The sequence below is a fragment of the Nerophis lumbriciformis genome, linkage group LG11 (assembly GCF_033978685.3).
Source record: "Nerophis lumbriciformis linkage group LG11, RoL_Nlum_v2.1, whole genome shotgun sequence".
Classification (NCBI taxonomy): domain Eukaryota; kingdom Metazoa; phylum Chordata; class Actinopteri; order Syngnathiformes; family Syngnathidae; genus Nerophis; species Nerophis lumbriciformis.
Genome location: NC_084558.2, coordinates 51,232,683 through 51,246,052, shown reverse-complemented (window position 1 = coordinate 51,246,052; position 13,370 = coordinate 51,232,683). Strand labels below are relative to the sequence as shown.

Sequence of the window (13,370 nt, the reverse complement as noted above, 5' to 3'; positions counted from 1 at the left end):
ATATCAAAAATGACTCACAAGGAAGCCGGGAAGAAAAAGGCAAAAACAGCCCAAAATGTGAAAAATGCCAAAAATGGTCAAAAATCCCTCCCCGGCTGTGAGTTTCATAAATCCCGGGACGAGACAAAATTTGAAAAATGTCAAAAAATTTGAAAAATGCCAAAAATGGTCAAAAATCCCTCCCCGGCTGTGAGTTTCATAAATCCCGGGATAAGCCAAAATGACAAAAATGTCAAAAATGACTCACAGGGAAGGCAAAAACAGCCCAAAATGTCAAAAATGCAGAAAATGGTCAAAAATCCCTCCCAGGCTGTGAGTTCCATAAGTCCTGGGACGAGCCAAAATGATAAAAATGTCAAAGAATTCGAAAAATGCAGAAAATGGTCAAAAATCCCTCCCCAGCTGTGAGTTCCATAAGTCCTGGGACGAGCCAAAATGACAAAAATATCAAAAATGACTCACAAGGAAGCCGGGGGAAAAAAAGGCAAAAACAGCCCAAAATGTTAAAAATGCCAAAAATGGTCAAAAATCCCTCCCCGACTTTGAGTTCCATAAGTCCCGGGAGGAGCCAAAATTTGAAAAATGTCAAAAAATGTGAAAAATGCCAAAAATGGTCAAAAATCCCTCTCCGGCTGTGAGTTTCATAAATCCCGGGACGAGCCAAAATGACAAAAATGTCAAAAATGACTCACAGGGAAGCCGGGAAGAAAAAGGCAAAAACAGCCCAAAATGTCAAAAATACAGAAAATGGTCAAAAATCCCTCCCAGGCTGTGTGTTCCATAAGTCCTGAGATGAGCCAAAATGATAAAAATGTCAAAAAATTTGAAAAATGCAGAAAATGGTCAAAAATCCCTCCCCAGCTGTGAGTTCCATAAGTCCTGGGACGAGCCAAAATGACAAAAATGTAAAAAATGACTCACAGGGAAGCCGGGAAGAAAAAGGCAAAAACAGCCCAAAATGTTAAAAATGAAAAAACAACAAAATAACAACAACAATAACAATAACATTCAATTTTATGGTAAAAAAAACAGAAGGCAGTACCAGAATTGACCTTCAAAAACAGTTTTAGTGTTTTTCTATTTACAGTAATACACCGTAAAAAAACATGAACTGTAGATTCTATAGAAAAAAAACTGCAAGTTCAGTTGCCAGAATTTTACCTTGAAAAAAACAGTGGTATCGTTTTTTTCCCATGTACAGTAATACACCGTAAAAATAACAACCGTACATCTTATGATTGAAAAAACAGCAACTCAGTCGCCAGAATTTTGCCATAAAAAAAAACTGTGCGACCGTTTTCCCATTTACAGTATTACACCGTAAAAACAAAAACTGTAGAATTTACAGTATAAAACTGCAATTTCAGTTGCCAAAATTTTACCATAAAAAAACAAACCGTGGTACCGTTTTTTCCATTTACAGTAATACACCGTAAAAACAATAACCTTAAATTTGATGGTTAAAAAAACCACAAAACAAATTGGGCCCAGTTACCACAAGTTTACCTTCAAAAAACACTGTACAATATGTTCTACTTACAGTAATACACCATAAAAAATAGCCCAAAATGTGAAAAATGCCAAAAATGGTCAAAAATCCCTCCCCGGCTGTGAGTTCCATAAATCCAGAGAAGAGCCAAAATGACAAAAATGTCCAAAATGTGAAAAATGCCAAAAATGGTCAAAAATCCCTCCCTGGCTGTGAGTTCCATAAGTCCCGGGAAGAGCCAAAATGACAAAAATGTCCAAAAATGTGAAAAATGCTGAAAATGGTCAAAAATCCCTCCCCAGCTGTGAGTTCCATAAGTCCCGGGAAGAGCCAAAATGACAAAAATATCAAAAATGACTCACAAGGAAGCCGGGAAAAAAAAGGCAAAAACAGCCCAAAATGTCAAAAATACAGAAAATGGTCAAAAATCCCTCCCAGGCTGTGAGTTCCATAAGTCCTGGGACGAGCCAAAATGATAAAAATGTCAAAACATTTGAAAAATGCAGAAAATGGTCAAAAATCCCTCCCCAGCTGTGAGTTCCATAAGTCCTGGGACGAGCCAAAATGACAAAAATGTCAAAAATGACTCACAGGGAAGCCGGGAAGAAAAAGGCAAAAACAGCCCAAAATGTTAAAAATGCTGAAAATGGGCCAAAATCCCTCCCTGGCTGTGAGTTCCATAAGTCCCGGGACGAGCCAAAATGACAAAAATGTCAAAAATTACTCACAGGGAAGCCGGGAAGAAAAAGGTAAAAACAGCCCAAAATATTAAAAATGCCGAAAATGGGCCAAAATCCCTCCCTGGCTGTGAGTTCCATAAGTCCCGGGAAGAGCCAAAATGACAAAAATGGTCAAAAATGTGAAAAATGCAGAAAATGGTCAAAAATCCTCCCCGGCTGTGTGTTCCATAAGTTCCGGGATGAGCCAAAATGACAAAAATGTAAAAAATGACTCACAGGGAAGCCGGGAAGAAAAAGGCAAAAACAGCCCAAAATGTGAAAAATGCCGAAAATGGTCCAAAATCCCTCCCCGGCTGTGAGTTCCATAAGTCCCGGGACGAGCCAAAATGACAAAAATGACTCACAGGGAAGCCGGGAAGAAAAAGCCAAAAACAGCCCAAAATGTGAAAAATGGCAAAAATGGTCAAAAATCTAAATTTTTTTATTTTAATAGTACAAAAACAGGCAGCTCAGTTGCCAGAATTTTACCATGAAAAAATTGTTTTTCCAATTTACAGTAATATTCTGTAAAAAATATATTCCAGTTAAAAAAAACACACCATAATATTTACTGTAAAATTTTAGCCGGCAGTTTGTTTTTTTACAAAAACCTCCAGATTACAGTGTATACATCAGATGTAGGAGTTACCTGCTGCTGCAGCTGAGCCCTGAGAGACTCCAGCTCCCGATTGAGGCGCTCCCAGTCTAGGCCGGAGGCGCTCTGCTGCTGCCTCAGCGCCGCCAGCTCGGCGTCTCGTTCTCTGGCGGAGCGGAGCAGCATGTCGCGCTCCGCCTGCAGAGCTGACAGGCTGCTGCTGGCCTGGGACCCCTCCTGTGGGGACAGCGGAGTTTGAAACGCTTACACCTCGTATCCTTTTCCTTTTTGTGACCTCAGACCGACCATCTCCTTGTTCTCCAAGGCGCTGCGAAGAAGCGCCATCTCGGCTCTTTGGTCGAGGAGTTCTTTGTTCCGGCGGTCCACCTCGTTCTGCTGGTGAGCCATCTGGGGCCAGACCAGGAAGAGAACGGGGGGTTATGTAGTGCACCTTGAATTTTCTTTTTAAAGGCAGTTTTTTTTAAATAATGTCATGTTATTGAATGGCGGCAAGTCAAACACTTGTGCCAGGCGGAAAACCGCCACTTGGACCGAAGCTTGTCGGGCAACGTTTAATCATCATGGACGTGATGTTAAAAAGTTAAAATACCCATGATTGTCACACACACACTAGGTGTGGCGAAATTATTCTCTGCATTTGACCCATCACCCTTGATCACCCCCTGGGAGGGGAGGGGAGCAATGAGCAGCAGCGGTGGCCGCGCCCGGGAATAATTTTTGGTGATTTAACCCCCAATTCCAACCCTTGATGCTGAGTGTCAAGCAGGGAGGTAATGGCTCCCATTTTTATAGTCTTTGGTATGACTCGGCCAGGGTTTGAACTCACGACCTACCCACATCAGGGCGGACACTCTAACCACTAAACCACAAATTATCATTTGACAGTCCTAGAAATAATGTCATGTTATTGAATGGAGGCAAGTCAAACACTTGTGCCAGGCGGAAAAAACGCCACTCGGACTGAAGCTTGTCGGGTGATATGTCCCTGGCACTTTTTCAAAAGGCAATTTTTGAAAGTAACTAGGGATGTCAAAATTAACAAGTTAACTCATGTGATTAATCACATTGTCATGTACACATTTAAATTAATCATGCAATCTATTTTGACCGAATAAGCTCTTTTACCTTAGCTGCTATACGGTCAGTGATCAGATCTACGCATACCTCAGTACAAAAATTAGTGAAGAGAGACATTTCACTCTAAAATACATCCTGTAAGAACTTTAGGTAAAACCGTTACCAGGTTTTGTGACAAATAAATGACATGCATTCGAGTAAAATGTTTGTGACATTCTGACACTAAAATGTACAAATATTGGGGACTTTTCTTGAGCAGATTTGAATTATGCAAGCGAGTAATCAACTGCAATTAATCATGATTAATCCACATTCCCAAATGTGATTTAAAAAATTATCATTTGACAGCCCTAGAAATAATGTCATGTTATTGAATGGAGGCAAGTCAAACACTTGTGCCAGGCGGAAAAAAACGCCACTCGGACTGAAGCTTGTCGGGTGATATGACCCTGGCACTTTTTCAAAAGGCTATTTTTGAAAGTAATTAGGGATGTCAAAATTAACAAGTTAACTCATGTGATTAATCACATTGTCATGTACACATTTGAATTAATCATGCAATTTATTTTGACTGAATAAGCTCTTTTACCTTAGCTGCTATACGGTCAGTGATCAGATCTACGCATACCTCAGTACAAAAATTAGTGAAGAGAGACATTTCACTCCAAAATACATCCTGTAAGAACTTTAGGTAAAACTGTTACCAGGTTTTGTGACAAAAAAATGACATGCATTCGAGTAAAATGTTTGTGACCCTCTGACAATAAAATGTACAAATATTGGGGGCTTTTCTTCAGCAAATTTGAATTATGCAGGCGAGTAATCAACTGCAATTAATCATGATTAATCCACATTCCCAAATGTGATTTAAAAAATGATCATTTGACATCCCTAGAATTAATGTCATGTTATTGAATGGAGGCAAGTCAAACACTTGTGCCAGGCGGAAAAAACGCCACTCGGACTGAAGCTTGTCGGGTGATATGACCCTGGCACTTTTTCAAAAGGCAATTTTTGAAAGTAACTAGGGATGTCAAAATTAACAAGTTAACTCATGTGATTAATCACATTGTCATGTACACATTTAAATTAATCATGCAATTTATTTTGACTGAATAAGCTCTTTTACCTTAACTGCTATACGGTCAGTGATCAGATCTACGCATACCTCAGTACAAAAATTAGCGAAGAGAGACAATTCACTCCAAAATACATCCTGTAAGAACTTTAGGTAAAACTGTTACCAGGTTTTGTGACAAATAAATGACATGCATTAGAGTAAAATGTTTAAAAACGTTTGTGACATTCTGACACTAAAATGTACAAATATTGGGGTCTTTTCTTGAGCAGATTTGAATTATGCAAGCGAGTAATCAACTACAATTAATCATGATTAATCCACATTCCCAAATGTGATTTAAAAAATTATCATTTGACCGCCCTAGAAATAATGTCATGTTAATGAATGGAGGCAAGTCAAACACTTGTGCCAGGCGGGAAAAAACGCCACTCGGACTGAAGCTTGTCGGGTGATATGTCCCTGGCACTTTTTCAAAAGGCAGTTTTTGAAAGTAATTAGGGACGTGAAAATTAACAAGTTAACTCATGTGATTAATCACATTGTCATGTACACATTTAAATAAAACCGTTACCAAGTTTTGTGAAAAATAAATGACATGCATTCGAGTAAAATCTTTAAAAACGTTTGTGACATTCTGACACTAAAATGTACAAATATTGGGGTCTTTTCTTGAGCAGATTTGAATTATGCAAGCGAGTAATCAACTACAATTAATCATGATTAATCCACATTCCCAAATGTGATTTAAAAAATGATCATTTGACAGCCCTAGAAATAATGTCATGTTATTGAATGGAGGCAAGTCAAACACTTGTGCCAGGCGGAAAAACGCCACTCGGACTAAAGCTTATCGGGTGATATGACCCTGGCACTTTTTCAAAAGGCAATTTTGGAAAGTAATTAGGGAGGTCAAAATTAACAAGTTAACTCATGTGATTAATCACATTGTCATGTACACATTTAAATTAATCATGCAATTTATTTTGACCGAATAAGCTCTTTTACCTTAGCTGCTATACGGTCAGTGATCAGATCTACGCATACCTCAGTACAAAAATTAGTGAAGAGAGACATTTCACTCTAAAATACATCCTGTAAGAACTTTAGGTAAAACCGTTACCAGGTTTTGTGACAAATAAATGACATGCATTCGAGTAAAATGTTTGTGACATTCTGACACTAAAATGTACAAATATTGGGGGCTTTTCTTGAGCAGATTTGAATTATGCAAGCAAGTAATCAACTGCAATTAATCATGATTAATCCACATTCCCAAATGTTATTTAAAAAATGATCATTTGACAGCCCTAGAAATAATGTCATGTTATTGAATGGAGGCAAGTCAAACACTTGTGCCAGGCGGAAAAACGCCACTCGGACTAAAGCTTATCGGGTGATATGTCCCTGGCACTTTTTCAAAAGGCAGTTTTTGAAAGTAATTAGGGACGTGAAAATTAACACGTTAACTCATGTGATTAATCACATTGTCATGTACACATTTAAATTAATCATGCAATTTATTTTGACCGAATAAGCTCTTTTACCTTAGCTGCTATACGGTCAGTGATCAGATCTACGCATACCTCAGTACAAAAATTAGTGAAGAGAGACATTTCACGCCAAAATACATCCTGTAAGAACTTTAGGTAAAACTGTTACCAGGTTTTGTGACAAATAAATGACATGCATTGGAGTAAAATGTTTAAAAACGTTTGTGACATTCTGACACTAAAATGTACAAATATTAGGGGCTTTTCTTGAGCAAATTTGAATTATGCAAGCGAGTAATCAACTGCAATTAATCATGATTAATCCACATTCCCAAATGTGATTTAAAAAATTATCATTTGACAGCCCTAGAAATAATGTCATGTTAATGAATGGAGGCAAGTCAAACACTTGTGCCAGGCGGAAAAAACGCCACTCGGACTGAAGCTTGTCGGGTGATAAGTCTCTGGCACTTTTTCAAAAGGCAGTTTTTGAAAGTAATTAGGGACGTCAAAATTAACAAGTTAACTCATGTGATTAATCACATTGTCATGTACAAATTTAAATTGATCATGCAATTTATTTTGACCGAATAAGCTCTTTTACCTTAGCTGCTATATGGTCAGTGATCAGATCTACGCATACCTCAGTACAAAAATTAGTGAAGAGAGACATTTCACTCCAAAATACATCCTGTAAGAACTTTAGGTAAAACTGTTACCAGGTTTTGTGACAAATAAATGACATGCATTCGAGTAAAATGTTTGTGACATTCTGACACTAAAATGTACAAATATTGGGGGCTTTTCTTGAGCAAATTTGAATTATGCAAGCGAGTAATCAACTGCAATTAATCATGATTAATCCACATTCCCAAATGTGATTTAAAAAATGATCATTTGACAGCCCTAGAAATAATGTCATGTTATTGAATGGAGGCAAGTCAAACACTTGTGCCAGGCGGAAAAAACGCCACTCGGACTGAAGCTTGTCGGGTGATATGTCCCTGGCACTTTTTCAAAAGGCAATTTTTGAAAGTAACTAGGGACGTGAAAATTAACAAGTTAACTCATGTGATTAATCACATTGTCATGTACACATTTAAATAAAACCGTTACCAGGTTTTGTGAAAAATAAATGACATGCATTCGAGTAAAATCTTTAAAAACGTTTGTGGATGACATTCTGACAATAAAATGTACAAATATTGGGGGCTTTTCTTGAGCAGATTTGAATTATGCAAGCAAGTAATCAACTGCAATTAATCATGATTAATCCACATTCCCAAATGTGAATTAAAAAATGATCATTTGACAGCCCTAGAAATAATGTCATGTTATTGAATGGAGGCAAGTCAAACACCTGTGCCAGGCGGGAAAAAAACGCCACTCGGACTGAAGCTTGTCGGGTGATATGACCCTGGCACTTTTTCAAAAGGCAGTTTTTGAAAGTAATTAGGGACGTCAAAATTAACAAGTTAACTCATGTGATTAATCACATTGTCATGTACACATTTAAATTAATCATGCAATTTATTTTGACCGAATAAGCTCTTTTACCTTAGCTGCTATACGGTCAGTGATCAGATCTACGCATACCTCAGTACAAAAATTAGTGAAGAGAGACATTTCACTCCAAAATACATCCTATAAGAACTTTAGGTAAAACTGTTACCAGGTTTTGTGACAAATAAATGACATGCATTGGAGTAAAATGTTTAAAAATGTACACATAATGGGGGCTTTTCTTGAGCAAATTTGAATTATGCAAGCGAGTAATCAACTACAATTAATCATGATTAATCCACATTCCCAAATGTGATTTAAAAAATTATCATTTGACAGCCCTAGAAATAATGTCATGTTAATGAATGGAGGCAAGTCAAACACTTGTGCCAGGCGGAAAAAACGCCACTCGGACTGAAGCTTGTCGGGTGATATGTCTCTGGCACTTTTTCAAAAGGCAGTTTTTGAAAATAATTAGGGACGTCAAAATTAACAAGTTAACTCATGTGATTAATCACATTGTCATGTACACATTTAAATAAAACCGTTACCAGGTTTTGTGAAAAATAAATGACATGCATTCGAGTAAAATCTTTAAAAACGTTTGTGGATGACATTCTGACAATAAAATGTACAAATATTGGGGTCTTTTCTTGAGCAGATTTGAATTATGCAAGCGAGTAATCAACTGCAATTAATCATGATTAATCCACATTCCCAAATGTGATTTAAAAAATGATCATTTGACAGCCCTAGAAATAATGTCATGTTATTGAATGGAGGCAAGTCAAACACTTGTGCCAGGCGGAAAAACGCCACTCGGACTAAAGCTTTTCGGGTGATATGTCCCTGGCACTTTTTCAAAAGGCAGTTTTTGAAAGTAATTAGGGACGTGAAAATTAACAAGTTAACTCATGTGATTAATCACATTGTCATGTACACATTTAAATTAATCATGCAATTTGTTTTGACCGAATAAGCTCTTTTACCTTAGCTGCTATACGGTCAGTGATCAGATCTACGCATACCTCAGTACAAAAATTAGCGAAGAGAGACATTTCACTCCAAAATACATCCTGTAAGAACTTTAGGTAAAACTGTTACCAGGTTTTGTGACAAATAAATGACAAGTAAAATGTTTAAAAACGTTTGTGACATTCTGACACTAAAATGTACAAATATTAGGGGCTTTTCTTCAGCAGATTTGAATTATGCAAGCGAGTAATCAACTGCAATTAATCATGATTAATCCACATTCCCAAATGTGATTTAAAAAATTATCATTTGACAGCCCTAGAAATAATGTCATGTTATTGAATGGAGGCAAGTCAAACACTTGTGCCAGGCGGAAAAACGCCACTCGGACTGAAGCTTGTCGGGTGATATGTCCCTGGCACTTTTTCAAAAGGCAGTTTTTGAAAGTAATTAGGGATGTCAAAATTAACAAGTTAACTCATGTGATTAATCACATTGTCATGTACACATTTAAATAAAACCGTTACCAGGTTTTGTGAAAAATAAATGACATGCATTCGAGTAAAATCTTTAAAAACATTTGTGGATGACATTCTGACAATAAAATGTACAAATATTGGGGTTTTTTCTTGAGCAGATTTGAATTATGCAAGCGAGTAATCAACTGTAATTAATCATGATTAATCCACATTCCCAAATGTGATTTAAAAAATTATCATTTGACAGCCCTAGAAATAATGTCATGTTATTGAATGGAGGCAAGTCAAACACTTGTGCCAGGCGGAAAAAAACGCCACTCGGACTAAAGCTTGTCGGGTGATATGTCCCTGGCACTTTTTCAAAAGGCAATTTTTGAAAGTAACTAGGGACGTCAAAATTAACAAGTTAACTCATGTGATTAATCACATTGTCATGTACACATTTAAATTAATCATGCAATTTATTTTGACCGAATAAGCTCTTTTACCTTAGCTGCTATACGGTCAGTGATCAGATCTACGCATACCTCAGTACAAAAATTAGTGAAGAGAGACATTTCACTCTAAAATACATCCTGTAAGAACTTTAGGTAAAACCGTTACCAGGTTTTGTGACAAATAAATGACATGCATTCGAGTAAAATGTTTGTGACATTCTGACACTAAAATGTACAAATATTGGGGGCTTTTCTTGAGCAGATTTGAATTATGCAAGCGAGTAATCAACTACAATTAATCATGATTAATCCACATTCACAAATGTGATTTAAAAAATTATCATTTGACCGCCCTAGAAATAATGTCATGTTATTGAATGGAGGCAAGTCAAACACTTGTGCCAGGCGGAAAAAACGCCACTCGGACTGAAGCTTGTCGGGTGATATGTCTCTGGCACTTTTTCAAAAGGCAGTTTTTGAAAGTAATTAGGGACGTGAAAATTAACAAGTTAACTCATGTGATTAATCACATTGTCATGTACACATTTAAATAAAACCGTTACCAGGTTTTGTGACAAATAAATGACATGCATTCGAGTAAAATCTTTAAAAACGTTTGTGGATGACATTCTGACAATAAAATGTACAAATATTGGGGGCTTTTCTTGAGCAGATTTGAATTATGCAAGCGAGTAATCAACTACAATTAATCATGATTAATCCACATTCCCAAATGTGATTTAAAAAATTATCATTTGACCGCCCTAGAAATAATGTCATGTTATTGAATGGAGGCAAGTCAAACACTTGTGCCAGGCGGGAAAAAACGCCACTCGGACTGAAGCTTGTCGGGTGATAAGTCTCTGGCACTTTTTCAAAAGGCAATTTTTGAAAGTAATTAGGGACGTCAAAATTAACAAGTTAACTCATGTGATTAATCACATTGTCATGTACACATTTAAATTAATCATGCAATTTATTTTGACCGAATAAGCTCTTTTACCTTAGCTGCTATACGGTCAGTGATCAGATCTACGCATACCTCAGTACAAAAATTAGTGAAGAGAGACATTTCACTCTAAAATACATCCTGTAAGAACTTTAGGTAAAACCGTTACCAGGTTTTGTGACAAATAAATGACATGCATTCGAGTAAAATGTTTGTGACATTCTGACACTAAAATGTACAAATATTGGGGGCTTTTCTTGAGCAGATTTGAATTATGCAAGCGAGTAATCAACTACAATTAATCATGATTAATCCACATTCACAAATGTGATTTAAAAAATTATCATTTGACCGCCCTAGAAATAATGTCATGTTATTGAATGGAGGCAAGTCAAACACTTGTGCCAGGCGGAAAAAACGCCACTCGGACTGAAGCTTGTCGGGTGATATGTCTCTGGCACTTTTTCAAAAGGCAGTTTTTGAAAGTAATTAGGGACGTGAAAATTAACAAGTTAACTCATGTGATTAATCACATTGTCATGTACACATTTAAATAAAACCGTTACCAGGTTTTGTGACAAATAAATGACATGCATTCGAGTAAAATCTTTAAAAACGTTTGTGGATGACATTCTGACAATAAAATGTACAAATATTGGGGGCTTTTCTTGAGCAGATTTGAATTATGCAAGCGAGTAATCAACTACAATTAATCATGATTAATCCACATTCACAAATGTGATTTAAAAAATTATCATTTGACCGCCCTAGAAATAATGTCATGTTATTGAATGGAGGCAAGTCAAACACTTGTGCCAGGCGGAAAAAACGCCACTCGGACTGAAGCTTGTCGGGTGATATGTCTCTGGCACTTTTTCAAAAGGCAGTTTTTGAAAGTAATTAGGGACGTGAAAATTAACAAGTTAACTCATGTGATTAATCACATTGTCATGTACACATTTAAATAAAACCGTTACCAGGTTTTGTGACAAATAAATGACATGCATTCGAGTAAAATCTTTAAAAACGTTTGTGGATGACATTCTGACAATAAAATGTACAAATATTGGGGGCTTTTCTTGAGCAGATTTGAATTATGCAAGCGAGTAATCAACTACAATTAATCATGATTAATCCACATTCCCAAATGTGATTTAAAAAATTATCATTTGACCGCCCTAGAAATAATGTCATGTTATTGAATGGAGGCAAGTCAAACACTTGTGCCAGGCGGGAAAAAACGCCACTCGGACTGAAGCTTGTCGGGTGATAAGTCTCTGGCACTTTTTCAAAAGGCAATTTTTGAAAGTAATTAGGGACGTCAAAATTAACAAGTTAACTCATGTGATTAATCACATTGTCATGTACACATTTAAATTAATCATGCAATTTATTTTGACCGAATAAGCTCTTTTACCTTCAGTGATCAGATCTACGCATATATCGGTACGGTGGGAAAGTGCATTACAACTGAGCACACACACACACACACACCATGGACGGCACTTATGCACACATGCCCCCACCCCACGCCTTCCGTACCGCAAACTCCTTAGGTGCGACGGATGGCTGTGGAGTGGCGCCAAAAAGGCGGCAGTCATCGGTTTCTGTGTCGTAACGTGTATATGTGCTTATCGTGGCTCTTCTGTGTGCAATGACAATAAAGTCCTACCACTTTAACCCTCCAAGCCACGCCCCCACAATCAAGCCGACCGTGTCCCCACCCCCACTTCTTCAATCCAGATTCCGTCCCACCTTAAAGACAAAGTTCAGGGTGTTGTTCCTCACCAAGTTCCTTTTCTCCTGACGCAGGCTTTCCAGCTGGCTTTCCAGATTCTGCCTGGCCCGCCACAAGCCGTCCTGGTCTTGTTTGGTGAGGGCCAGCTGCTTCACCGTGTCTGCGTTCTACGCACACCAGGGACACAAAGACAAGAAATGTGCGTCGCGATAATGTCGTGAGTTAGTAAGTCGATTGTGTATTGGAAGGCCGGACAGATCTGGAGCTCGTTAACAGCCCAAAGGCCAAGGACCACGGGCTGAGACACGTAGGAGTCCATTTTTTTTGACTAAGCCTAGAAAGGGGCAGCACTGGGGGTATACAGGTAAAAGCCAGTAAATTAGAATATTTAGAAAAACTTGATTTATTTCAGTAATTGCATTCAAAAGGTGTAACTTGTACATTATATTTATTCATTGCACACAGACTGATGCATTCAAATGTTTATTTCATTTAATTTTGATGATTTGAAGTGGCAACAAATGAAAATCCAAAATTCCGTGTGTCACAAAATTAGAATATTACTTAAGGCTAATACAAAAAAGGGATTTTTAGAAATGTTGGCCAACTGAAAAGTATGAAAATGAAAAATATGAGCATGTACAATACTCAATACTTGGTTGGAGCTCCTTTTGCCTCAATTACTGCGTTAATGCGGCGTGGCATGGAGTCCATGAGTTTCTGGCACTGCTCAGGTGTTATGAGAGCCCAGGTTGCTCTGATAGTGGCCTTCAACTCTTCTGCGTTTTTGGGTCTGGCATTCTGCATCTTCCTTTTC

General features: G+C 37.5%; 1 protein-coding gene across 3 annotated transcripts in view; it reads right to left on the bottom strand.

Annotated features, from left to right (window-relative positions):
- LOC133610203 (huntingtin-interacting protein 1-related protein-like) overlaps nt 1-13,370 on the bottom strand; it is a 132,080-nt gene that overhangs the window by 41,384 nt on the left and 77,326 nt on the right. For all 3 annotated transcript variants that reach the window (XM_072914173.1, XM_061966309.2, XM_072914172.1), the window contains 3 exons: nt 12,604-12,720; nt 3,110-3,211; nt 2,858-3,040 (listed from right to left, as the gene is read on the bottom strand). In XM_072914173.1, the coding sequence (XP_072770274.1) occupies nt 2,858-3,040; nt 3,110-3,211; nt 12,604-12,720 (402 nt within the window). The remainder of the gene's footprint in view (nt 1-2,857; nt 3,041-3,109; nt 3,212-12,603; nt 12,721-13,370) is intronic.